The sequence below is a fragment of the Botrytis deweyae genome (assembly GCF_014898535.1).
Source record: "Botrytis deweyae strain B1 chromosome Unknown BDEW_001, whole genome shotgun sequence".
NCBI lineage: Eukaryota > Fungi > Ascomycota > Leotiomycetes > Helotiales > Sclerotiniaceae > Botrytis > Botrytis deweyae.
The window spans coordinates 1,601,405-1,627,108 of NW_024066208.1; the positions used below are offsets into that span (position 1 = coordinate 1,601,405).

General features: G+C 43.0%; 12 protein-coding genes across 12 annotated transcripts; 5 read left to right on the forward strand and 7 right to left on the reverse strand.

Annotated features, from left to right (window-relative positions):
- Positions 1-1,813: 1,813 nt before the first annotated feature.
- Positions 1,814-3,406, reverse strand: EAE98_000466 (uncharacterized protein). Its single transcript, XM_038948084.1, has 4 exons — positions 2,932-3,406; positions 2,799-2,851; positions 2,596-2,750; positions 1,814-2,540 (listed from the first exon to the last, which is right to left on the reverse strand). The coding sequence occupies exons 1-4, from the start codon at positions 3,095-3,097 to the stop codon at positions 2,087-2,089; spliced, it is 828 nt and encodes a 275-aa protein (XP_038815761.1). The 5' UTR covers positions 3,098-3,406; the 3' UTR covers positions 1,814-2,086.
- Positions 3,407-3,852: 446 nt separating this feature from the next.
- EAE98_000467 (uncharacterized protein) lies at positions 3,853-5,399 on the forward strand. The gene is made up of 3 exons (XM_038948085.1): positions 3,853-4,171; positions 4,249-4,520; positions 4,575-5,399. The coding sequence occupies exons 1-3, from the start codon at positions 3,988-3,990 to the stop codon at positions 5,184-5,186; spliced, it is 1,068 nt and encodes a 355-aa protein (XP_038815762.1). The 5' UTR covers positions 3,853-3,987; the 3' UTR covers positions 5,187-5,399.
- Positions 5,400-5,643: 244 nt separating this feature from the next.
- EAE98_000468 (uncharacterized protein) lies at positions 5,644-6,849 on the reverse strand (the record flags this gene model as incomplete). The annotated part of the gene is made up of 1 exon (XM_038948086.1): positions 5,644-6,849. The coding sequence occupies one exon, from the start codon at positions 6,847-6,849 to the stop codon at positions 5,644-5,646; it is 1,206 nt and encodes a 401-aa protein (XP_038815763.1).
- A 415-nt stretch (positions 6,850-7,264) lies between these two features.
- On the reverse strand, positions 7,265-8,539 carry EAE98_000469 (uncharacterized protein; the record flags this gene model as incomplete). Its single annotated transcript, XM_038948087.1, has 2 exons — positions 7,265-8,281; positions 8,336-8,539. The coding sequence occupies 2 exons, from the start codon at positions 8,537-8,539 to the stop codon at positions 7,265-7,267; spliced, it is 1,221 nt and encodes a 406-aa protein (XP_038815764.1).
- A 923-nt stretch (positions 8,540-9,462) lies between these two features.
- EAE98_000470 (uncharacterized protein) lies at positions 9,463-11,268 on the forward strand. Its single transcript, XM_038948088.1, has 3 exons — positions 9,463-10,181; positions 10,309-10,553; positions 10,717-11,268. The coding sequence occupies exons 1-3, from the start codon at positions 10,119-10,121 to the stop codon at positions 10,778-10,780; spliced, it is 372 nt and encodes a 123-aa protein (XP_038815765.1). The 5' UTR covers positions 9,463-10,118; the 3' UTR covers positions 10,781-11,268.
- Positions 11,269-11,749: 481 nt separating this feature from the next.
- EAE98_000471 (uncharacterized protein) lies at positions 11,750-13,534 on the reverse strand (the record flags this gene model as incomplete). The annotated part of the gene is made up of 1 exon (XM_038948089.1): positions 11,750-13,534. One exon carries the CDS (start codon positions 13,532-13,534, stop codon positions 11,750-11,752), a length of 1,785 nt encoding a protein of 594 aa, XP_038815766.1.
- Positions 13,535-13,807: 273 nt separating this feature from the next.
- Positions 13,808-14,097, reverse strand: EAE98_000472 (uncharacterized protein; the record flags this gene model as incomplete). Its single annotated transcript, XM_038948090.1, has 2 exons — positions 13,912-14,097; positions 13,808-13,856 (listed from the first exon to the last, which is right to left on the reverse strand). The coding sequence occupies exons 1-2, from the start codon at positions 14,055-14,057 to the stop codon at positions 13,808-13,810; spliced, it is 195 nt and encodes a 64-aa protein (XP_038815767.1). The 5' UTR covers positions 14,058-14,097.
- Positions 14,098-14,670: 573 nt separating this feature from the next.
- On the reverse strand, positions 14,671-15,849 carry EAE98_000473 (uncharacterized protein; the record flags this gene model as incomplete). The annotated part of the gene is made up of 6 exons (XM_038948091.1): positions 14,671-14,757; positions 14,808-15,062; positions 15,113-15,532; positions 15,591-15,632; positions 15,686-15,723; positions 15,777-15,849. 6 exons carry the CDS (start codon positions 15,847-15,849, stop codon positions 14,671-14,673), a joined length of 915 nt encoding a protein of 304 aa, XP_038815768.1.
- A 1,186-nt stretch (positions 15,850-17,035) lies between these two features.
- Positions 17,036-19,301, reverse strand: EAE98_000474 (uncharacterized protein; the record flags this gene model as incomplete). Its single annotated transcript, XM_038948092.1, has 4 exons — positions 17,036-18,211; positions 18,268-19,011; positions 19,121-19,183; positions 19,293-19,301. The coding sequence occupies 4 exons, from the start codon at positions 19,299-19,301 to the stop codon at positions 17,036-17,038; spliced, it is 1,992 nt and encodes a 663-aa protein (XP_038815769.1).
- A 353-nt stretch (positions 19,302-19,654) lies between these two features.
- EAE98_000475 (uncharacterized protein) lies at positions 19,655-21,221 on the forward strand (the record flags this gene model as incomplete). The annotated part of the gene is made up of 4 exons (XM_038948093.1): positions 19,655-19,921; positions 19,998-20,172; positions 20,228-21,075; positions 21,126-21,221. The coding sequence occupies 4 exons, from the start codon at positions 19,655-19,657 to the stop codon at positions 21,219-21,221; spliced, it is 1,386 nt and encodes a 461-aa protein (XP_038815770.1).
- A 336-nt stretch (positions 21,222-21,557) lies between these two features.
- On the forward strand, positions 21,558-21,958 carry EAE98_000476 (uncharacterized protein; the record flags this gene model as incomplete). Its single annotated transcript, XM_038948094.1, has 3 exons — positions 21,558-21,589; positions 21,700-21,814; positions 21,881-21,958. The coding sequence occupies 3 exons, from the start codon at positions 21,558-21,560 to the stop codon at positions 21,956-21,958; spliced, it is 225 nt and encodes a 74-aa protein (XP_038815771.1).
- Positions 21,959-22,492: 534 nt separating this feature from the next.
- EAE98_000477 (uncharacterized protein) lies at positions 22,493-25,603 on the forward strand. The gene is made up of 7 exons (XM_038948095.1): positions 22,493-22,674; positions 22,726-22,875; positions 22,940-23,007; positions 23,056-23,184; positions 23,236-23,466; positions 23,519-23,971; positions 24,031-25,603. Exons 1-7 carry the CDS (start codon positions 22,641-22,643, stop codon positions 25,261-25,263), a joined length of 2,298 nt encoding a protein of 765 aa, XP_038815772.1. The 5' UTR covers positions 22,493-22,640; the 3' UTR covers positions 25,264-25,603.
- The last annotated feature ends 101 nt before the right edge of the window (positions 25,604-25,704 follow it).

Below are 25,704 nucleotides of genomic sequence, written 5' to 3' on the forward strand. Positions count from 1 at the left end.
CAGAACACAATTTCTGGAGAAACTGGGGGGCAGGAGGAGACTTACACTCTTCGAGATACTCTTGACGTATTAATTGTACGGAAAGCCGTGGTCTTTTGGTAACAAAGGAGAAAGAGCCACAAGGGAGATCACAGTTAAGAAAAAACGTTGGGCTTAATCTAGGGAAGTGTTGTGGGAGAACAAATTTGCTCGTCGAAATTGAAAATTTGAGAGGATGAACGTGGCTGTTGGAAAAGGAAGCTGAGCTGTGTTGATACCAAACACGGCAATAATATCAGATATCGACCGACGTGTAGGTATATATTGGAGAATATTATAGGATGAGGGTTCAAGAAAGGTCGAATGTACAATCTCGAAGTAATGTAGAGGCAAAGAGAAGTTAACTTGAGGTGCCTTGACGTTGAAGGTTGTAATCCACTGCTACCAATGATCAGATTGTGTTTGATATAATGTTAGGAAAACAATCACAATGGAGAAAAGTAAACAGATTTAATGTTGGGGGTTCAAAACATGAAGAGCTGAGAAGTAAACTAAGACAGGACATTCAGGTCGGCATGGCAATGAAAAAAAGTTCTTCCAACATCCTCGAGCAACGACTTGAACACTCAATGTACCTTGTTGATCACAGTGGTGACTTTTGAAAAGTAGTTTTTGAATGATCTCCTGGCAAACAACAATGAAGAAGTCAAGATGAATCTTTTAATTTCATGGTAGTCTTTCAAATGTCAAAGCTGTCTTTTCCTTCCAAAATCCTATGAAAGAATTGCAAGGTTAGAAATGAAGGAGGTAAGATACTCGATGAAACAAGCTATACGTTGGAACACATACTACATGCTGATAAGCTACTTGAAAACCATATTATGGAAAGCTCGAACTCTTCCAACTTCCTACAGTTGGAAAGAGCGATCTCGCTTTGGAGTTGTTGTTCCAAAAGGGGTAATCATCCTCATCCAACAAATTTCGAAAACGAATCGGCCCAATCACATTCTAGCGTAAAGCTTTGCATATGAACACACTAGTATTCATACCCATTGCTCGAATTCCTCTCATACAGATACAGTAGGGCCTAGCATAGTAGTTGCTCTCGAAGACCTCTTGAAGCTAGAAATAACGAACTCTTCTCAGAACATTGCATACCTCATATATATGATGCAACTCTCTTGCATAATCAGTCACCACAGCAGACTGCTTACTCTCTCTATATTCAATCATTGTCAGTCAAATTTCTAGTCTTATAGAAAGTAACTTATTTTCATTGTTGAAAGAAAGCAATAGAGGTACAGATCAAGTCGAAGACCAGAAGAAAATATACACACCATCGGCCTTTCCAACCTCCGACCTTCCTTGACCTTAATTGTCCACAAAAGGGACACAGGTGAGCTGATGAATCTCGATCTAATGATTCCTTTCTCTCTATTGCAGATACTCCTTTCTTTACCGAGTAATCCTCCAAAATACCTCAATGCTTTTCTCACTCAAATGATATATTGCACAAGAACTGCTGATATGACCGCATATATTCATTCCTACACTTTCTCTACCTGGACAGCCATCCGTTCCTTAAGGACTTCCGCAATGCGTCATCATCAGGTGAAAAACACGAAAGAAAAATTTGTTTACAGCTACACAGGTGTTCCGCGGCTTTATGCAGCCGTAACACTCATCTATCGGCGGATGCAACCCAATTTCAACCACCCAACCATTTCCCATGCTCCCTTTATGTTGGGGAACCGTGGGTTCTTTGCCAGTTTACTTTGGGGAAATGACATAGGGCGCCCCGGAGAATGTAATGAATGCATGGCAAATGAGATTGTAGAATGTGAGAAGATTTTAACTTTATTTCCGTGAAAGATTGTTCATTGACTTCATTCAATTTGATCACTTTCTAATAATCTTCAAGTGCGAGAAAACGCAGCGCAAATAATACACAGAGCCTCTAAATTGACATGGCCCCCATTGCATATCTTTGGTTGTACAAACGCCTTGCTTCCAGAAAGATTGCACTTATGCCTACTAACTTAAATGCAATTACAACTTTTTAGAACTCTATGCAAAGCTAACTTATCACCTTTGTTCATGTGTCTTTCTAAGAGCGACCGGTAATTTTGCTGAGTATCGAACCGTTAGCACCCTTTTGTTTGTCGAATACACCCAAAAGTGACTTCCAAACAGCGCCGGGCTCTTGTGAAGCGTCAATTCCACTCCAGATGCCAGTCTTTTGGTAATAACCAACGACAGGGGCAGTTTGAGCGTGGTAGGTAACAAGTCTCTTCTTTAAAGCTTCGGCATTGTCGTCGGATCTTGAGACCAATGGTTCACCAGTGATATCGTCCTTCATGTCTGCCTTAGGTGGGTTGAATATTCTGTGATACGATCGGCCTGAGGCTGGGTGCACCAAACGTCCAGTAATGCGGGATACAAGAAGACTATCGTCAATTTGAAGTTCAACTGCGTGTTGTAGCTTTTGATTGCGCTCTGCAAGCATGGCATCCAAGCGTTCTGCTTGCACGACCGTACGTGGGAAACCATCAAGAATGAATCTATGCTTCACGTCAGAACGAGCTTTTCTCTTTTGTAATCTCCGACAGCACTTACCCTCCCTTGCACTCTGAGTTGCCCTCGAGTTCGGCCTTGATCATGCCAATAACAATCTCATCGCTAACGAGACCACCTTGATCCATGATCTTCTTAGCTTCCCGGCCCAATGGTGTCTTCTTCGCAACTTGTGATCGCAACATATCTCCAGTAGCCTAAACTAGCATTAGTATTGCCTTTTCCCCGCAAGTAGAATAGCTTACCAAATGACAGCATGAGAATTTCTCCTTGATCTTAGGAGCTTGAGTTCCCTTGCCTGCAGAAAACAGTTTAGCTGATGCCTCCCATTTGCTTACACACCACGATTGCAAGACCAGAAAACTCATGAATACGTACCAGCACCTGGAGGACCCATAAGAATCATTCTGACGCTCTGAGCAGGAGATGGTGCTGGACCACCAGCCGCATGCGCAAGCTTGTCTTCGAGCTCCTTGACCCTCGACTCGAGCTTGTTGACCAAGTCATGGAGGGTCTGCGAGGCATCGTCGCCAATTGGTGCCATCTTGAATTAATGGGGTGAAGGAAAAGGAAACAAAGGTATGGGAATAATCCAAAATATACAGATTGTAGAGTGGAGAGAGTTAGAAGAAAAAGTTTCGCAAGCCTTGAGCGCGAGGGAATTGGAATGGGAATGGGAATGGATATGTTATAATGAGTATAGAGAGCACTGTAAATCTAGCTTGTTCTGCCGAGCGGCAACCGGAGGGACGGAAAAAAATCACCGGGATATCCCCTCAGTGTATCAAGATCAAGACAAGAATCTCGCAACAAGAAGAGGAAGAGAAGAAGAAGAAGAAGAAGAAGATATAAATATTTTATGAAGAGAAATCGATGGACATTTATATCACAAGGGACCCGAGTGAGGTCTTATCTTTACAGTAGCTATTTAGTATATTGAAGTATGTCTGGTTAGATATTTCACCGGACCTTTGCAAAGGTATCTTGGTGGTAATACAATCTTGAAGTTCAAGCTCCTGGAACTCCTTCTGAGTCTGCAAAGTGAAGTCCGTCCGAGGTTCTTTTTGATGATACGGGCGAGTGTTCTTACATCACCAGCAAAATCTCATAACGTCGGAAGAAAGATATACAGGACTGTATAATTTCAACCTTGTGCAGGTGGTGATCGGTATCCTACATCCGATCTATCCTTCCTGTCCATAATTTACATTTCCCTCATCGTACCTTCCTTCTTACTGCGAGACCAACTCCCGCCCTTCCGCCCGCCACTAGTCAAAGTGCCCGCCGTGTGGCACGTGATAACGTCTCGATTCGGTTTGGAGCTAAGCACCGGGTGCCAGGCAAGCTCTGGCCGCGAATACCTAAGAATATCAGCCTTGTCAACAATTGTTCCATTATTCCATAACAACTAACCTCTACATTTCAAAAATCATCATGCCTGCTACTACAGCAGAAACCCTCTCCCTCGTTTCGAGAACTGTATCAGTTGCGCCGCTGGTATTACTTTCAGCAGCAGATCATTATGGACGGTCGGAAAGTAAAGGCACGCGCAGAGTGGTTGGAGTTCTGTTAGGACAGAATGAAGGAAAGAATGTACGAGTATCAAACAGTTTTGCTGGTATGTCGACTCCCTCCAACATGTTCATTTGAGCTTGGTTTGATGTTTTATACCATACTAATAGCAATCTCAAATAGTTCCATTCGAAGAAGATGAGAAAGATCCATCAGTATGGTTTTTGGACCACAACTACGTCGAATCGATGAACGATATGTTCAAGAAGATCAATGCAAAAGAGAAGCTGATAGGATGGTATCATTCTGGGCCTAAGCTGAGAGCTTCAGATTTGGAAGTCAATGAGTTGTTCAAAAGATATACACCCAACCCATTACTTGTGATTATCAATTGTCAACCAACAGACAGCGGCGTACCAACAGATGCCTACTTTGCGGTAGAGGAGATTAAAGATGTAAGTTCATTATCTTATGAAAAGGCAATTGGTCAAGCTCTAACATTATTCAAGGACGGCACAACTACTTCCAAGACTTTCGTACACACACCAACGATCATCGAGGCTGAGGAGGCTGAAGAAATCGGAGTTGAACATTTACTTAGAGATATTAGAGATGTGGCGGTTGGTACCCTTTCAACACGAATCACAAGCCAAGTACAATCATTGCAAGGACTACACGCACGATTACGAGATATTGGTCAATATTTACAAAACGTCCTCGATGGAACTCTACCAGTCAACCACGCCATTCTAGGCAACCTTCAAGATGTTTTCAACCTCCTCCCTAATTTATCTACACCCAAAGCCTCCTCTCGCATCCCTAACGGCGCCGATGCACCTATTGAGAATAACAGCGAACTGGCACATGCTATGAGCATAAAGACCAACGATCAATTGATGGCTATCTACTTGAGTAGTTTGATCCGCGCCATTACCGCCTTCCACGACCTTATCGAAAATAAAATCCAAAATAGACAACAACAAGAGGAGAAAGATGCCAAAAAGGATGAAGCCAAAGATGAGAAGGACAAGAAGACTGAAGGAACTAATGGTGTAAATGGGGATGCCAAGGAGGGCAAGGAAGCGGAAAAGGAGAAAGAGGATAAGGAAAAGAAGAAGTGATGACGAACAATTGGGGAGTTGGTGAATATCTATGGGTGTTTATGAGGTATGGGCATTCAGATTGGGGCATGACATAGGACATTTGAGACGAGCGTGAGAATTGATATGTCATTGTATCATAAATGCATAGCTTGCGAATAATAGCAGCCGTGGAAAGTTTTCAGTGTGATTTTGACACTCTGTATGTGCTCATTGATGTTCTTCGAATCTAGAAGCAACCGAGCTGTCTGTCTTCTTTTTGCTTCTAGTGCTCGAGTTCCTAAACTCATTTTGGAAGATCTTGAACAGTTCCAACTCCCATGCGACAACCGACGCTTCAATCTTAACCTTAGGCGACACATTCCTCACCACACCGTTCTCTTCCCCGCCGTATTTACTCTACACCTCCCCCGCTCTTAACCTCTCTCCTCCTCCCATGGCCCATCTCCCACAGGCCACCCCAATCTTCCAACCCCCCTCAAACAACCAACCCACCCATTTCCTCCCTCCCCACAACCCTCTCTCGTACATACATCCCTAGCACATCACCCCACCTCTCCATCAACAAACACGCCAATAAATGTTTACAGATGGGTACTTGGGATGTTTTCGTCCAGCCTCCATATTGCCACTTTTCCTCCTCTTCCTTTCTCTTCTCCTTTTCCTTCTCCACTGAATCTGAACAGTCCTCATCGGGAGAGCTCTCCTTCGAGCTCCATGGAAAATACGAAGGAGATGAAGTAGAGGTAGAAGGAGAAGTAGAAGTAGAAATGTATGGATAGGGATGAGTAGAAGAGGAAGAGGAAGAAGAAGCAGGAAAAGCAGGAAAAGCAGAAAATGCAAAAGCGGCACAGCTACAGTTCCAGGCGTCGAGATGCACGGTGTATGTATTTTCTGAAGATGCAGATGCAGATGCAGATGCATGGCCTGTTCCTATTCCTATTCCGGATGCAGAGCGTGAGGAATGCCATTTGGGGGGTTGGGAGGAGCGCACTTGGTAGAGTATTGGTGGTTTTGTTTTGGGGGGCGAGCGGCAATTTGGGCTGGGATGGACAGGAGCGAGAGGAGAATAATTTTTGTGTGGGGATGCGAATGTGGATGGAGTGGCTTGGGGGTTATGAGCCTTGGTAGTCGTCGCTCCTCCTTCTGTATCTTCGACTTCCAGATCTCGACGACTCTCTGCCTCTTTCTTTCTTTCGCTACTAACATCCTGCTCCATGTTCCCTCTCGCACCATCTCTTCTATCCCCCCGTCCCTCCCTCTTACTAATTCCTTCCTCGATACCTCCCTCCCCTTTCAAAACTACCCGTCCCACTCCCCCTCTATCCAGCAAATCTAACGCGTGTAAGAGCAATGGCGGAGGGAAGATGACATGGAGTGTCATTAATAATGCTTTTTTCTGCGCATCTAGTTGTTTTAATGGATTTCCATTTCCATTTCCATTCCCATCCCCATCATCCCTCTCATTTTCCTTTGAAAATTTCCGAGTGTATGAGATAGAACCTGATGTTACATTTCTGTCTGAAATTTGTATTGGAGAAAAAGAAGTAGAAGAACGAGAAGAAGAAGAAGTAAGACTGTTGAAGAGAGAGGTCATGAAATCACGGGATGAAGGGAGTGAGAGGGATGGAGATGGAGATGGAGATTGAGATGGGAGTAGAGGCGCAGGGTGATTGGTAGACATGGTGATAGGATGCGAATGGGTTATGTGAGATTGTTTTCATTAATGACTTTGGAGAAGTTCTAGAATGGAAAGAAAATGTAGGAATTGGATACATAGAGTTTTACTCCGTTTAAATAGAAACTGGATATTCCCACAAGAGTTGAAGAGTTGAAGTGGTGATGAGATAAGATGTTGAAGTGTGCTCGATGTGCAATGCACGAGATTGGACAGAACAGAAAAGGAGGGGTGGAACCAAGCTCGCTTGCTCGTTCGTTTGCCTAAAAGTACTAGGTATGGGAAGCTACAAACCCATTATTTTGAACCTCACTGATATCTCTCTTATTCATTTCTTTCATCTATATCATACATGTAATTTCTAATTCGTATATACAGCAGAATTCAATCAATTGACTATTTCTATTCCCGCATCTGACATTTAAACCCATTCCCTAGGTTCTCTCAAAACATCCACCAATCTCTGTTCTCTACTTCCCTTCTCCGGCTCATACATATACCTCCAACTAGCCGTCAAAGGTAAACTCATCAAAATACTTTCCACCCTCGCACTTGGTGTATTCAAACCGAAAGCTGTACCTCTATCATGTACCAGGTTGAATTCTACATATCGACCCCTCCTAATTTGTTGCCATTCCTTTTCTTTCTCGGTATATGGCATATCCTTTCTCTTATTGATGATTGGGAGATATGAAGGAAGGAAAGCTTTCAAACAACTTTGCGCAAATGCAAACAAGTTTTCTTGATCTTTTCCCTCTTCTAAATCATCGAAGAAAATTCCTCCAACACCCCGCGTTTCCCCTCTATGTTTATTGGAGAAATAGTTATCGCACCATTTCTTGAATCTTGGATAGTATTCTTTATCATGGCTGTCGCATGCTTCTTTAATTGTCTTGTGAAAATGAATAGCATCTTCGTCGAACAAGTAACTAGGTGTAAGATCCGTTCCACCACCAAACCACCATGCGGCAGGTGAACCATCGGGGTTTTCGGTTTCGAAATATCGATAGTTGAGGTGGACAGTGGGCGCCATTGGATTGACTGGATGGAGGACCATGCTTAATCCGGCAGCGAAAAAGTCGAGGGATTGAACATCAGGGTCGATAGACTTGTGGTTGGCTCGCATTTTTTCAATTGCCGGTCGAGGTAATGTTCCATATACCACACTGATATTTACTCCTGCCTTTTCAAATACATTGCCGTCTTGCAATACACAGGAGATCCCACCTCCGCCATGTTCCCTATTCCATGTATCAACTCGAAACTTCTTGCCATCGACTTGTTCCAATTCATGTACGATTTCCTTTTGCTGTTGTTTAATGAATTCTTCCATTCGCAATCGCATGGGCGAATTCTCCGTAACTCCAGATTCACGTTTAGTGAGGGTATCCCGTTCTGCAATGGTAGGGGCATCCAACTTGGCCGGTTCTTCTGTTGCCTACTAAGGTGTAAGTGAAGCCCGCAGCATAAGTCTTGATCGCATGCTCCATACCATGTTGTAAATTAAAGCACCAATAAAGACAACGCCAACAGCGATTCTAGTTTTTGGTGCCCAAACAGTAGGTCGCCCAGAGCCTGGTCTAGGAGGCTTTTGGTGATCTGCGAAAGTTCTCCGAGGATACAAAGGTAAAGAATGTCTCGAGAAAGAAGATCTTCCCAAGCTCAAGAATCGAGCTCTTCTTATGGGAAGAGACATTGTGAAAGGAAAGGAAAGGTAAGGAAATGGTCAGCTTAGAATTGGAAAGATTTCAGTCCTATAACACAAGAAACATGCCACAAATAAGTAGATATTGTTGAGGAAGTGATTGTTTGGGTGTGATTCAAAGGACTAGATTTGTCGATATAATTTTCGCACTTTGCCGTGGTACGATTTCTATGATCATGACGGCGATGAATGGACAACTTTTAGAAAGGGAAGCAAGCACTGGCCATCATCGGAAGATTTTGGTAAGGATTTACCGGTGCTGAGCAAAACAAAACTTTAAAGACCTCCAGCTACCTCGAGACTTACGGCATTTACGGAGGACTTGCTTAGTTACCTAGTAGATTTGGTACATAGATCCGTCAGAATCCGAGAGATTCCTTGTCATGAGTTGAAGAACGACGGAAGATTCAAAAGAAAAGCTCACGGAGAAAGAGAGAGAACGTCAAGATGCGAGCGCGAGATACATACATATACATACATATTCCGGGGCCAGGCTCGCCAGGTATGAGATAATAGATTACTATGTACACCCGGGTAACTTACTACCGGCAGAACGACGACAAGTAGGGAGTCTCGAGTTTCTCTATCCATATCCATGTATACTTCGATGATAGGAGATCATTTGACACCAACCATTGGGATGTTCTCCTGGTAAGGATGTCAAGGTCCTCCTCCCACACGATACCCGTGACCTTGTTGACTCCATCTCTAGCCGCCTCTTTGCCTCTATCTCGAGTGGGGTTGCTGTCTGGGGTTTAGTCCCATCCCTCGAGCGGAAGTAGGGTAGAAAGAGAGCATTGGGTAAGTCATTGGGTAAGTAACGTAAGTTGCATTGGATGCGAACGACGGTCAAAGAGAAAGCGCATGACAAAGAAAAGGGAGGCTATGGGGTATGAAGGATGAAGGATGAAAGTATGAATGAATGAATGAATGAATGAATGAATCAATGAATGAATCAATGAATGAATGATCACTCGTATGTATCATTGTATGAGGATATTCTCATCATGTGCCCTTGGGAGTAATGTGAAACAGGCATGTCATTCATATTCCATCATTCACTCTTCCCTCTTCACCATCGTCAGCTGCGGTTGTTCCATTAGATACGTTCCTAGCTATTCCAAGGTTTACCGTAATCTCGAGTCAATCTTTGTATCTTCGTATCTATACCAACCATATCTATAATCAATCGATATTCAATCGATATTCAACCCGCCCTCTGCTCATAAAACCACACCTCTCACCTGCAAGTCACCGTACAGTACAGTATCATAATCTAGGCAAGAAGTGTGATTCACAATCAATCCCTCACCGCTTACGCTACTTAGCCACCTGCACTTAGGCAGGCTTTATAGCCTTTAATAATACCTTATTAGTCTCCCTCTCCATTACAACTCCCTCCCTACCTCCTCCCTCGCACTACCTTTCCCCTCCATCATCCATCCATCCTCCATTACATCAACAACACAACACAACACAACACTTCCAATATCAACACTTCCAATATCAACACTTTCAACAACCATCCAACAACTCTTAACCAACAAATCATCCAATAACCTATTTCAAAATGCGATCCAAGTTTAAGGACGAGCACCCATTCGAGAAGCGCAAGGCTGAAGCTGAACGCATCGTAAGTCGCATTCCAACCTCCTAACCATTACCTCCTCTTCCCCACTATCACGATCGCATCCCCCAAACCCTCAAACCGATGTATTGCACACTCCTTTCACCACAAGCCGACTAACTTTTGTATCCAGCGTCAAAAATACTCCGACCGTATCCCCGTAATCTGCGAGAAGGTCGAGAAGTCCGACATTGCCACTATCGACAAGAAGAAGTATCTCGTGCCCAGCGATCTCACCGTCGGTCAATTTGTGTACGTTATTCGCAAACGTATCAAGCTTTCCCCGGAAAAGGCCATCTTCATTTTCGTCGATGAGGTCTTACCGCCTACTGCCGCTCTGATGAGCTCCATTTACGAGGAGCATAAGGATGAGGATGGGTACGTTCTCCATTATCTACTTTTCATAACGTCATACCGCTCTATCGTCACCGTTATCGTGATTATCGCGATTAAACCAAATCGACTCCAACACATACTTATGAATGAACAAAGAAATTCCAAATGATTATATGATGTAAATGCTAACTTCACTACGAAATAGATTCCTATACATTTCATACTCGGGCGAAAACACCTTCGGTGAAGCTTTAGAAGAAGCCAACTAAATCCCGCTTCCTTAGAAACTTCAGTACAACTCATCATAGGCGTTTATAAGGCGAGGCGGTGATGGATAGGCAGGGCAGTGTGACTACGTTACAACCTGGGGCAGTTTTTCTTTTTTACTCGTCAACTTCCAAGTTTTCCCCCTCAAATACCTTGGGAGCGTACCAACCAACCATTTCTCACCTACCTCTTCGATCATCCTAAGCGCCCTCTCTTAGGGTTCGCAGCAAAGGAGATCAGCAAGAAAAGACTGATTATCTGTATATGGGATGATGGAACAGCTGTGTATGCTCTTGGGAAGTGGAAATTTCGGACTTCGATGTTGTGAATTATTCATAGGGGTTGTTATCCTTTCCTTGTTTTCATGCTTTTAGTGGGAGGGGTTTATTGGGAATAGGGACAATATGATACGATGCTTTCTGCCAACACATGCATGGTTTCACAATGTGCTAAGTACACGTGAAGTCGTTGGATTCGTGATTTACTGTCTTTCTGCCGTTTCAATGAGACTGTGATTTGAGGAGTGATTGAACATGCTTGTATTGAATCGTGAAGTTGACGAGGGTGGAGGCCCTTCATCAATTCCAACACGCATTGATGATGTCATTTGGTTCGTGATTGATCTCTTGTAATTCTGACTATCTCTCTGTCCTGTACTAATCTAACCTCTAACGAATGTGTAATTATCTCTCCATAAACCCAGAGAGCTTGATAATGACTTCAAGCTATTTGATGACCATAATTTCATACTCGATTCCAACACTAACAATACTAGTCGATAATAGAGCCCTTTGATACCTCTTCATAACCATGTTTCTTTCATTGTGAATTCTCCATCAAACGAGCACCTCACATGTCTCATGCACAACGTGCGTCCTTTTCATCTCAATAGCACGCTCTTGAGTAATAAACAATGCCTCAGTATGAGCAATTAGTAGCAACGACATCTTCAACACTCAAGCAGTCTCTTCTCATTGCGTACCCGATCTTCCAGATCTTCCAATCGTTCCGAAAACGGAACTCAACTTCTTCTTGAGAGCTTTAGGGGAACCCTCGATTCTTTTGCCAATACTGGCGAATTTATCACCAGCCCCACTTGCCCGGCTTCCTTCTGTCTTGCCTGATTGTTGACTTTGGCAGGCACCACCACCACTAAGAGTACCCGTAAGAGGGACTCCACCGACAGAACTAGCTTCAGACTTGCGTGATTGTGATTTGGAACCCGGGGTACTACTGCTGCCATCACTGGGATCATGGCTTGAGGAACTTGAGGATTCAAGGCGACCAGATTCAGATTGTGTAGTTTTAAGAGGAGTTATAGAAGGAGGATCTTGGAGAGAGAAGAAAACGTGAGAGTCAGGATTCTTTGGTGGAAGAACATAAGAACCTTTGTAAGGATAGCTCTTGGCAGCTTCGAGCGGTGAAAATGGAGGTTGGCTCATGAAACCTCTATTGGAGTTATGGGTATTCTTAGTCTCTTGATTGATCTTGAAGTAGTCGGAGCCTTCACCAGATTTGAGAAGTGGAGAGGGTGGTCCAGGTTCAATACCCTGGGAACATAAAATGTTCTTCAAGCACTTTAAAGAAACTGCCTCGTCGTGAAGGTCGGAGGCAGTTGGAGATTGATATTTTTGTGGAATTGGCGTGCTGCGGACCGGAGCAGGAGCCTTCTTGGATGTCGGAGAACCTTTCTTGTAATCATCATTCCAGAACTGGTTCTCAAATTCTTCAAGACTAAATTTGTCAACCATGAACGAGTCGTCAACGTCGGAGGAACAGTCTTGTTGGATGCAAGATCCGTCAACCAGCTTCGTATGTGACTTCCCAATTAGCTTTTCCTCGTCCTCAAAAGGGATACTGTCAATATCTTCAATTCTCATTGAAATACCTTGTTTCTGAAAGGAAACTTGTAGCTGCAGCTTCTGGAAAGTCTTGATAAAATTATCTTGCTCAATCTTGTCCATCCATTCAAACGACTCCAGATACTCTTGAGTTAGCTCAAAAGGAGAGATCCCCGCGTTTGAAAGCTTTTGGCGTGCAGCGCCCGATTTTTGAAGTGCTCTTCTATGTAGAATTGGAATGTTGGTATCCATCCACTTGGTCGTATCGTTGCCCTGACTTAACACCAACTTTACAAATTCATCCTCTGTAAGATAGGTTGGATGAAGACCTTTTGGTACAAGAATTTCCCAGGCGCAGTTCCAAAGAGGTCCTTTGCGTACGGCGTATTCGTGTCTCGCTGAATTTGAGTTAACAGTAGTGATAAGTTGACTATAATAGACGTGCTGATCTGCGTAGTCGAACTCATCGATGTCAGTGAAAGAAGGTGTGCCGAAGTTAATCGCAGTGGATGGTTTCTTGAGTCTCATTGGCAAAACAATCATATCTTCAAAGTTGAATCGGAAGTCCGATGACTGTCTTCGAAGGTTGTAATCCGAGGATTCGTAGACCATGTCGGGGTCTTGCTCATAAAGGTCAAAAGCCATACAATCATCATGATTGAGCGGTCCAACGGTTGGAGTGTCCACAGATATTGCGACATTAGAAGATTCGCCACGTCCAGCCACTGTGTTGCTCTTTTGACGGTGAGGCTTATGCGAAGGAGAAGCAGGTATGGATCGAGTATCCGCGCTGAGCTTCTTTGGAATACAGGTTGATGGTGATTTGCCAGAAACGGCTTCTCCATCGACGAAGTCATGATTGGCCTTCGAATGGCTTTTCATGTACAAGAAAGAATCTTCGCTACCTTCTGCCATTGAAGCGTTCAGAGATCAAGATTGTATGAATATTGTAAAAGTCTTTCACTATCCAATGCAAAGAAACTGCGTGAAGGATAGGAGACGGAGTGAGATTAAAGTGCTGACAGTTACACTACTGCTATTCCAGGAATGCAAAATGGTGAAATACTTGTTGTTGAATGATGAATATTTGTTTAAATGGAAAGAAAGTCTTAAGATATAGAGCATGACATGCGCCTTCCTTGAAGTATTTTGTGCATGTCGACCAATCGAGGGCTCCTTCCACAACTCTCAATTCTTTTCCGCCAAAGGATCATTCGAACGAGGAAACCCGATTCTTCTATATGACGTGTGTTATTGAATGCTCAAGAGGAATAGACTTCCGAACTACATACCTGAATGCAGAATCGATTGTTTGCTGAGTGGTGCGTCCTTGCTCCTTTTCTTCCCGGTTGATACGAGTCACCGTTGCCCCTACCCCAATAAATAGGGCAAAGATTGGATCACCAACTCTAGATATGAGATATGTTGGAGTAGGCATGATGATAATTTCACGTGTAGATTATTACGGTGTGAGTATTGGAAGATTTGTGTTTGTGGAAAGTTGATGGTTAATAAATAAGTTGAAATTTGTGGATACAGAAATCCCCGGCTATTGCCGAGATGCCATAGCTCCTTCATGGAGGGGTAATAATTAAATGATAAAGTCGTATCCATACTACTGGTAGAGAAGCCATAGAATTCTACTATTACTCTCTACCCAGATTTGTAAAATCAGACTATTGGATTCTCAGAGCCAAAAGTCTCTCCGAGCAAGTTTACCAGACAATGAGAAGTGGGAGGCTGATAAAATTCCGAATTTCAACACCACTCACAAAATACTGCTGGGTATGATATAGAATGCTCATTAGCCCAAGTCATTAATTTACACAGTGATTCACAGCAAAATACGTAACAGCAATAGGTAATTTAGGTATCTATTCCGTTTATCATTGTCATTGTCATTTGAGTCGAGTGATTTGCCCTCCCATATATCGACTCCCAGCTATCTACAAGGAGGGTACAATATATCGTTTTATATCATTAAACGCCAGTTTTCCATCCCATCCATCTTGGTATTATTACATTACGAGGCTCAATTCCACACGAACATTCTATTTGGAAAGAGCGATATCAAAAGCAGGGATTAAAGTTTGTGCAAGCCAGAAAGAGAATACCAATTTTGGTCCAGTCATCAATAGCTATTAGACGTTAGTGTTGTTACTTAACAATGAGTAAAGAGCTAGCATACCTTTGGTGTTAAACCTTTGAAGAAACTAGTCATGCCCTCATTCTTCATCATGCTTGACACAATTCTGAAACCACTTTCTGGGTTCTCGAAGTTACGGTTTTGAATACGAGTCTTGATAACATCGAGAGGTGCGGAGACGACAAGAGATGCAGAAGCACCGGCGATAGAAGCCACGAAGTTCTGGAACCAGGTGGCCTTGTTGTAATCGTTCAAATTGAAAAGGTATCCTTTGGCAAAGGCAGATCCTCCGAAGAGCTTTGAAATATATTAGCAGCCGTCTGAAGAGGAGTAGGAGGGAAACTTACAGCAAAGGATCCTGGTGCATTTCTTGCAGCAGTCCATTGCCAACCTCTGTACAATCCAAACCCTTCATCTCTAACGATTCTGACAACACCTCGTCCTCTGAAAGCCTCAGGGTTTGTCTGACGCTTGATCTTGAGAACGTCGAGGGGAAGGAGGACAATCTCTCCAATTCCAACAAGACTTCCTGCTACTGAACTCATCATCGCCTTTCCAGTCTTTTTGCCAAAGGTGTTTTCGAAAGTACTACCGTGGTGTGTAGTAAGATAGTCGCGAACAAATGGTTGTCCACCATACTTGTAGACTCTTTGTAGGACTTTGTATCCTGCAGCATATCCTAGACCCGGGAAGAGAGAAAAGAATTTGGTGCCGACAGATGCTGTTGCCTTGTCCTTGAAGATAACTTGTGCCAATTTGCCCTTGGTCTGTGGTGCAAGTAATTAGCATGGCATGGTAGAAAAGTGCATTAACGGGGGGTTATACCGATCCCTGATTGCTCATCAATCTCTTTGCGATTGTGTCGACCTTTGATGGGTCAGTAAGTTCATTTTCAATGGGGGTTCTTGGTGTGTCTATACAGGATGAAAGACAGCAAGCTCAGCAATACCGGCAGATCCTACGCATAGTGTAAGTGATTGCTTGTATATAAAATAATCCGAAGAAACTAACCTGAGCCCAACAATCTAGCCAATGTAGATTCTGACTTGTAGCCTTTAGAAGGCGATGCAGCAATTGGAGACATTATGGCGGCAATGACAAAATCAAATAGAAAATGCTTCAAAATCAACTAAATGAGTGAAGTCTTTGAAATTGTCCGAGGCTTCGAATTGTTCTATTCTTCAAAGATTGTGGAAATAGAAAAATATTTTGTCTGGTGTGATTCCCAAACTTTTTTTTTCTTTGGACCTTCAGAAAGCCCTTGTGAGTTGTCCGTGCGCACCAGGTACAATACCTGATTTCATAACGTATGTCCAAAACATAACTTTTTTTGATCTAATCAACTGTTTGCTAAATCCAATATAAAAATAATTCAATTGCTTTCAATTCAATCAATATAACTCCAAATTAGAAAAACTCTATATAGAAATATAAATCTCAATTGATAAAATCAAGAAATAAAATATAAATAGAATTAATCAAAAATTGATTGAATTAGAAATAGTTGAATGAAAATTCAATTTTCGAAAATTCAAAAACCTAAAAACTACACCAAAAATCATAATTTCATTCAATTACTTCCAATTCAATCAATTTTTGATCAATTCTATTCAGATTTTATTTATCGATTTTTTTAATTGATATCTATATTATAATACAAAGTTTTTTCAATTTGAAGCTATACTAATTGAATTGAATTTTTCAGTTTTTGGAATTTCGATTAGGTGATATTGAAAAAGTGCTTTTTCTTTTGAACACACATTATGAAATCGGGTGAATTAGCACGAAGTCGGTAGTTTGCCGTGGGGTATGAAACGTAACCGGCGAAACTGGTTGATAATATCTTTTAGATGATCAAGATAACAGGTGGGAATTGAGCCTTAAAAAGATTGATATTGTTTGATAAGACTTGAATGATTAACCTTTTTTTTAGTCATACTCCCAAGGAGTTTCTGGTGTTGATTGAAAGATATCAGGTAGGTAATTAGGTAATATTGTTTGAATTCGAGGGGGAATGATCAGAAGCGAAACAATGGCATTATAAGCTTCACACCTACTGTACTTGCTATTTGCAAATTTGGAGAATATTTACCCAAGCAACTAATCTAGGCTACGAAATGAACCTATGGTATCTCAAAGTAATGAGTCAACTGGAAATAACCATTGCTGCTCGACTATACTAGAACGCCTTTTGTTATGCAGTAGATGGCGCCGCCCCAGTGTGAAAAACCAAGAACGCTAAAGCCCCGAACCAAAACCATCCATACAAGTTAATAATCTTGAAATATGCCGACCAATTCGTCGAGTCTACAAATCTGTCCTAATAGATCTTCCTCCTTCGCCCGAACCTCACGTAATTGGTTCATCTGTTCAGGTCGAAGAAAGGCCTCCTCTTGACCTTGAACATCTGTACGCTCTGATAATGCAATGATATCTGCTTTGCGTCGCTTCTCTACATCGAGTCGTTGAAGACATCTTGACATAGCCTTGTAAGTTCGATCCAACAAAAGCGAGGTAACCCGGTCTTCATCACAAAACCACAAATGTATAGTACGCACAATCAGGCGACCAGCATCCCTGGGGACTTCCTGAATATCAACCATACCATGCATTTGCATGTTCACAAGTGTAGTACGGGAATCCTGCTGCTTGATCAACGCCAGCTTGGCAATATGTTTTTCTTCAAGCTTTCCCATCTTCCTCATAACTCGTACGAGTCGATGACCAATTTGGCCAAAATTCTCATATACAATGGAGTCAAGTTCGGATTGTCGAAGTCGGTCAATCACACGCTCAAAATCTACCGTCCATTCGCCCATTTGCCGAGCACCGCACTTTCGTAGTAGTTGGCAATCATCAGCGGCTAACAGTTGAAGATGGCTCATTACATGCATCATTCGGGCCTGGCGACTCTCTGTTGGGGGAGGAGTTCTGTCCCGGTCTTTAAAAGTGACGGCTCGCTTGCTTGTGTTAGCTCCGGGTTGGTCCGAAAATGGATCATCTTCGTCAACATCCATTGCATGCCCATTTCCATTCGTGGAAGGCTTGTGATCATCTTCCGACTCATCAGAACTCGCCACACCTTCTACTTCTGCTTCATCTTCAGCCTTTCTCTTTCTGCCGTTCTGAAGCTTATCAAGTCTGGAAGTATCGATATTTTGACTGGTAGCTTTGCCGATTCCAGTGGATACATTGATTGTCCTGCTTAAGGCATCGGTCAACTCTTGTGTTGTTATTATGATTGAAGGTCCATCAGCGTCATCCACAGCATCGTCAATTCTCGGATCAGGTCGACATCTAGGAATCTGTTCTGCCATGAGCCGAAGAAGTTCAGCGTAGATATAAGATGTGGTTACACCAATCCGGGAATTCGCAAGCTCAACAAGTCGTCGGTTTCTCATAAAGACAGTGCATTTCTCATTGTTGATTCGCAAAACTAAATTTCCCTGAAAATATGTTAGCATGCAATCACAGACAGCCATAGACAATGCAAGAAACTCACATCAAGCTTGTTACTTTCGTCGTCGCCAAAATCATACCCATTAGTTGCACCGCCATTGTGAGAAAGTCTTCTTCGTTTCGAGGCAGTGCCGTTCATATGGCCATTGGTAGATGAGCGATTGTAACCGACGGGTTTCCAATTCGGAACCTGAGCTCTCAATTCTTGTAGCTGTCCTCGAATTCTCATCCTTAATTCGTCCTTTTGCTTCGTTCCTCTCGTGGCTCCCCCATAACTATCCTGAAGAAGCGCCTTTTCAACCGCATTGTAACTATCTGTCGGACTTCGAAACATATTCTGGCCAACAGGTTGAATAAATCCTTCCTCCAACAATTGGATCAATGTATGATTCAATTGTCCTGAGGGATATGAATGAACACCATTGCCATTCGTCGCGCCATTGATTCCGCTGCCATTGGCGTGTGGTTCGTGGTTCTTGTTTAACTCTGCGATTATGTCGGATATTTTAGCGTGGCCCAAAAGTACCAATTGTCCCATAATCTCGGCCGCAACAGACCCGAATCGTTCTTCCGCAATTTCTAAGATTTTCCCAGATCTAACCAACGCATACGCGGCATCGATGTTTGCTTCATAATGGGTGTCGCTGCCTTCTGAGTTATGGTAAACCAAATTTTGTCGAACTAGGACCGTTAATCCAAGCTTCAATTGTCGCGTTGTGAGTTGAGTGTGTCTTTTGAGCGCATTCATAGGTAACCTTCCCCGTCGAAGTAAAATAGTGAAAATGCGCTACATGATGTCAGACTTTGCAACAGCAGAGATATTTTCTTCAGCCTCGTCATTTATGCAAGGCTTGGTTCAATATATTTTGAAAAGATGGAGTGAGCGGTGGACTTACAGACGACAGTTCGCCATAAATATCATCGACGAGCAGTGAGCAAAGCTCAACTGCATGTTTGGACTATCCATTGAGTCAGCTAGTTACAATATAATTCGCAGTATTGTAATATGTATCTTGATGCGAGTAGCAGGCGGCAGCGATGATTCTGACTTAAACCAATTTAACTTACTTTAGACATAATTTTTGTTGCTACTAGAGGATGATTTCAGTATCCCTAGAGCTTCCACAATTACTACCGATGTTTCATTGACAAAATGGAAGATGTTAAATAAAATTGTAGAACGGGTAGAAATTCCAGATTGTCGAATACTCAGATTATTACTTAGAAATTTTGAGGTGGGGGACCAATTGTCGAATGGGCAAATCAAAATTGGAGGGGATTGAATTACACAAAACACTAAACCATATTTAGACTAGCGCAATTGTTCCGAGATCTTCCAGCGAAAAGAACTGTAGGATATTGGTATTATTGAACGTCTTGATCTTTAAAAAATACCGAGTCTCCCCTCCTCATACCAATAAATCCAAACAATGATCTCACGGTCGGCGATTGGAAGACACGCACAGCTTGCTGTTCGCAGGCAATGCTGTGCTCAGCCAGCTAATCGTCGTGGCCTTGCTGCCGTTTCCTCCGGATCGACTTCATTCTCATACGAATCATCTGATGTTGCTGGAGTTAAAGTCGCAAGCAGAGATGTTGCTGGAGCCACCACAAAACTTGCTGTCGTTGCTAAGGCTGGAACAAGATATCAGACTGCACCAGGTTTGACATCAGGCCTGGAGCGATTTGCATTCAAGGTAAACTTCAAAACAAGCACCAACTTTCGCATTTTATTATATTGTGTAAGATACTGACTTATATTTTACAAATTAGAACACCTTGAAGCGATCCGCTCTCCGTATCTGCAGAGAATCTGAACTTTTGGGCGCACAATTGAACGCTTACCACACCCGCGAGGCACTTGTCGTTGAGGCTAAGTTTCTTCGGGAGGATTTACCATACTTCACCGAACTCCTTGGTGAAGTAATTTCCGCGACAAAGTATACTTGTAAGTCTAGAGTTGAGAAATATTTATAAGGGCGCCAACTGACTGTTCATAACAGCTCATGAATACCACGAAGAAGTCGAGCACCAGATTAAGTTGGGCCAAAAGAAACTCCTTGGAAGTGTATCCGAGCTTGCTATCAACTCAGCACACGGTGTTGCATTCCATAGAGGACTCGGAACGCCTCTCTTCCCATCTTCATCTACACCCCTCACAAAATATTTGAGCTCGGACTCCGTCAGCCAATTTTCAACTCAAGCATACTCAAAGCCAAACATCGCCGTTGTTGCAAATGGTGCCAGTCAGGCAGATTTATCGAAATGGGTAGGAGAGTTCTTCACTGGTACTCATGCTGGACAAGGTCTCTCTGGTCCTGGTGCCACTAAATACTATGGTGGTGAGGAGCGTATTGCCCATGACTCGGGTAATTCATTTGTTCTCGCTTTCCCTGGATCTAGTTCCTTTACAGCAGGAGAATCATACAAACCTGAATTCTCCGTCCTCGCATCTCTCCTCGGTGGAAAATCGAGCATCAAGTGGTCCACTGGATTCTCAATCCTATCCAAGGCTGCATCTTCATTCCCAGGAGCCAGCGCCACAGCTACTAACTTTGCTTACTCTGATGCTGGACTTTTGGCAATTCAATTCAATGGTTCTGCGTCCGCTGTTAGATCAGCTGCTATTGAGGCTGTCAAGGCCCTCAAGGCAATTTCTGAAGGCTCCATCAGTCAAGAAGATTTCACAAAGGCTGTCGCTAATGCTAAGTTCAACGCATTGGAGGAAGGCCAAAACGTTGAGGCTGGTCTTGTCTTGACTGGCTCTGGACTTGTCCACGGCGGTAAGGCATTCCAAATCGACGAAGTTGGCAAGAGCGTCGAATCTGTCAGCATTGAGAAATTAAAATCGGTATGTACCTCTTCATTGCTCACACGACGTGATACTAATGTTTATTATAGGCTGCAAAGGCTATTTTGGAGGGCAAAGCTACAGTTTCGGCAGTCGGTGATCTTTATGTCCTTCCTTATGCAGAGGAGCTTGGTCTTTCAGTGTAAAGCTAGATTTAAAGATGGGATAACGGGGTGTATTATCAAAAGCTCTTAGAGTGTATTGTAGATGTGATGCTTGCTGTGAATATATGATTGATTTCCTTTGATGCGGATGAACCAGACTGAATGCCTATCAAGTATAATATTGAAATGTTAGACTGTAAATAAAAGAAACTTTGTAGTCAGTCAATTCTGCTCTGAGCAGGCCGGCTCGGAATGTTAATATCACGTGATCTCGGAAATTTCTCCAATTCTTCCCGCGCTCCACGGAAGGTCAAAGGCACGGCAGCAACCTCTCTTCAAATTACATCGTCCCGATTCACATATCCCTCATCTTACAAAATGGCATTTGCGTGGAAAGCCTCAGGTCTCACGTACGTAGTCGCAGTTCCGCGGCCTCCTTGCAACTCTCTTGTTTGGCGCAATGGAGGGCATTGGGCGCCGCATCGGGGAAGACTTTTACTGACGTATTTCTGGATTACAGCTACAACAAGTACTTGTCCGTCGCCGCACGAACTGTTCGAAGAAGTTTGAAAGATGACAAACGATTGGCCGCTGAGCGCAGAGGAGAGATGGAATTGAGATTCGCCAAGTGGAACGTAAGTGACTCCTCGAGTCGCGGGATTAAATTGAGGGAGGTTGACTAACGAGGATTATTGGAACAGAACGGCAAGCAAGGCGAAATCAAGAACGTTGCGGAGGCCAATGCAGCATCAATGGCAGAGGCTACTTCATCTTCTTAAATATGGACACGGCACTTCTAAACGCCCCGGTGGGAGGAGGGGAAAGAGCTGTGCTAGAAACGAATGGCAGAGTGGACTTGTACATTTGTATCATTCGGGGCTATTGAGCCAAGGCAATTGAAAAGTCTCATTACTCTCGCAAATGCTCCGGTCTATTCTATATTCTGCATGATTCCATCTGGACGACTCGACATCTCCAAAGCAGTTTATATTGGCATCTTTCATACTTTATCACACGAAATGTTTGAATCCCCATAAATTCTGTTTGTGATGTATCAAGGTGACAATATTATATAGTCTGGTCTAGGTATTATACTTGTTCCTCATGCATGTCGTAGCACATATTTAACCCATCATCCTAAAGTTGAAGATATAATCAAGTAGCACAGAGACGACATTGATGTGTGTGAAACAAGATTAAATATTTAACGTCCATCATCATCATGAAATAGCCCCAATTCAATGTAAACAAACACTTTTCCAATGTTGAAAACTAAATTTCTGTATTCACCTATTGTCCTATTCCAAGGTTGAATATGAAATACCTACTGCACTCATGCCACTTTCCGTAACAAGCGAGAACTCTATCTTTCTCGCAACATTGAAACGAAGGTGACGAACATTCCTCAAAAATTATATTTCGATGCTTTGAGCGATCATTCACAGCAGCTACGGTAGAGCCATGCATAACAACGATGTAGCTGCTATCACGCAGCGTAAGTACCCTCTTTTATATGATAATACCTGTCGCTGACGGTCACTTGCAGAAGTATCAGACCTTGACATTGATCAAGGTCCCAGTGACCCAGCGGCAATGATAGCAGCGCTCAATCCGGAACTACGACCCGCTCCCAAGTTGTACAGCAAGGGGGTTAAGATTACAGATATTACTCAAATCTTCATAGATGCTGCTCACCGTGTGTTACCTATCACAAAACCGAAAGACTTTTGTGTAGATCACGTGCTAATGGCCTGCCATAGAGCTCGAAGTAGGAGACCTTGTTAAGGATCCGTTCTTCACATTGTTTGAGGCTGTTGCTGCTCTAGAGGTTTGTCTTTCATTTTTAGTGAATGGCTGAGCTGATCTTCGAGTACAGATCATGGATCCCAAAATGGATAGTGGCTATCTAGCTCCTGGAGAAACTATGGAGGATGATTATGATTTCGCTCAGGCGCTATTGCCAGAGGAAGTTTTGGGTATCATTGATCAGCTTCTTTGTCATGAGGTATGTGAATGCCAGATACAACCAGAATCTTAGCAGTCTGACTTCGAACAGATGGCTTGGCACATGGGACACCCACTTGCTCAAACAATCTTTACCAGTTTATACATTGATCGAATCCTACATCCCTCACCCTTAAGTCTCAACGAAACCCGGTTTGACAGAGACGAGAGCTGTGCCGAAGATGAGCCTTTGATGCTGCAAGTTTTGAGGGCATACTGTCTAGGTCTGATCAAAACTTGTTGGTATGTCAACAATCGAGTGAGGTCAGAGCATTTTTACGAGGTATTTACCGCTTTTCACGTAGTGATTTCTTCTCACACTAATACACGTTTAGGAAGAAGATTTTGCGACCCATACATTCCATAGAAATCTGCTCGAGGGTATAGAGTATGATGAAATTCTTAGTTTCATGAAAGAGACTGTAGAATTGGTTTTGCAGGCTCAGAGCATATCCGAGGACATGAAAGAAGCTTTGTCGACTAGACTTAACTTTCGGCAGGCTTTTTTGAAAACTGTTGATACAGTAGAGTCAAGATCTCAAGATGCAAAGGAGTCCTGGCGTGAGACGCATTCATTCATTTCGGATCTAACATCATCTAGCAAACTTGCAAAGCCCGTTCCGCAGTCATTTAGTGTGAAATTACAGAGGAAGCTTGCGAGCACGGTTCCGCCACGTCCAATTGTTGTAGTGGGTCAGGAGAGTGCCTACGAACACTTGGAGAGAATGTGTAAGGATGGTGAAATTGCAATTGATATACTTGATTATACAGATAGTCACAGTCTCATGGTAAGTGCAATATCACCTATGAGAATTATCTACTCTTTGGCTGATGATACATATGTAAGACTTTTATTTCATTATTCCAAGCACGAAAGCCTCAACCATCCGTGTATATTCGAACTTTACTCCAGTATTACATGTTTGCAGACATGATAATACTGGGTAAAATGTCCATCCGAGAAGTTCTCGATGATGATCTAGCTAGTCTTACTTTACCCGCAAACCAGCTTCTAGATCGTATCAACGATGAAGTTGAAGTTACTCATGATCCAAGATTCCACATGGCTCAAAGAATGGAGTTATTTAGATCACGCGCGGCCAACACATACATAGATATCCTTCGGACCATGTGTCAAAGCCGGTGTCGCATACGTCGAACACTCTGTCACACAATCGTTGACTGGGATAATCTCCAACTTGATGGTGAGGAGATTGATCAGGAACTGAGAGAATTTACAAAAGAAAAGCCATTCATAGATAAAACCTTATCACATGATCCAATTTACGCTTTTCCCCTATCATCATGGGCGTACTATTACAAGCTCCGCCAAATGGAATGGATAGTACAATTAGGCTTTGAACTCCAAGTTTACCAGCCAGATGAGTTATCAGGGATGTATTTTTACCTTAATCATCTTTGCAAGACGAGAAGTCGTCATCTTGAGCGTATCCGAAGCGAGGTCATGCGATCCTACTCTGCACGTCGCAATGAAACGCAGCTTGATCCTACTCAAAGAGAGGAATTCACCAATGCAATTTCATTCATCAACTTCTCCATGTTAGAAGTTACCTCGACGTATGGCTTCGCAGACGCACTATCTTCGTTGTTTGAAGCACTTCGCCGTTTGGATCTTATACCCATACCTCCGAGACCATACGGCAACGATGTAATGCGTTACGAAGTCCGCATGAAACCATTTTCTACGATTGGCCTTCCTGCACCCTTGTCGTTTGAATCTTTCACTTACAACGTCACGCAGCCCAATGAGACCACTCTCGATCTACTTTTGATTGCTGGAGAAGCCACTGCTGCTGCTAAGAAAGGATTCGAGATCCTGAGTAAACTCAATCCTAAAGATGCTTATTGTCGTGGATCTCACGAGAGCTGGCTGAAAGATATTAAGGACTGTTTGAAAGCGTGTATCTTTACTGGAATCTCGATTGCAGCGGTCAAAAAGGCCATCGAAGGTGCAGGCAAGGACAATAAAGTGAAGGTCCAGGTGGAGATACCCACAACAGGTAAAGGATATCATGATTGGTGGATCGTGCCTAAAATTCTCCCCGATCCGAAAAGGTAATGATCAGTGATTGATTTTCATGCTTCGGGGACTCGGACTCTACTTGTCTGGAAGGGTTCAGAACGTCAGCCATGGGCTTCGGATGCCTCTCTAAAACCCCTTGGGAAGGCGTCTGACAGATGCTCATCGGGATTGTCAAGATGCAAACCTTGTTACATCTTACGCAAACGCATCGGACTGAACTTCATCCTCCGCGTCTCGTCTCTTCTCTCCTCTCTTCTCAAGGGGTTCAGATAGTCTGAGTAAATTAGACTGTGTGACACAGGAATTAGATAGATAATTTATACATATGACTTCCCAAAATTTGGTAGCCCAAGCACAATGACGAAATCTCACATCTCTGCATCAACTTGATCCATCTAGTAACATCATTCCACAACGTCGAAAATGTTACACAGAAAACGTCACACCACACCAAGACAAAATTGGATACAGACCCTG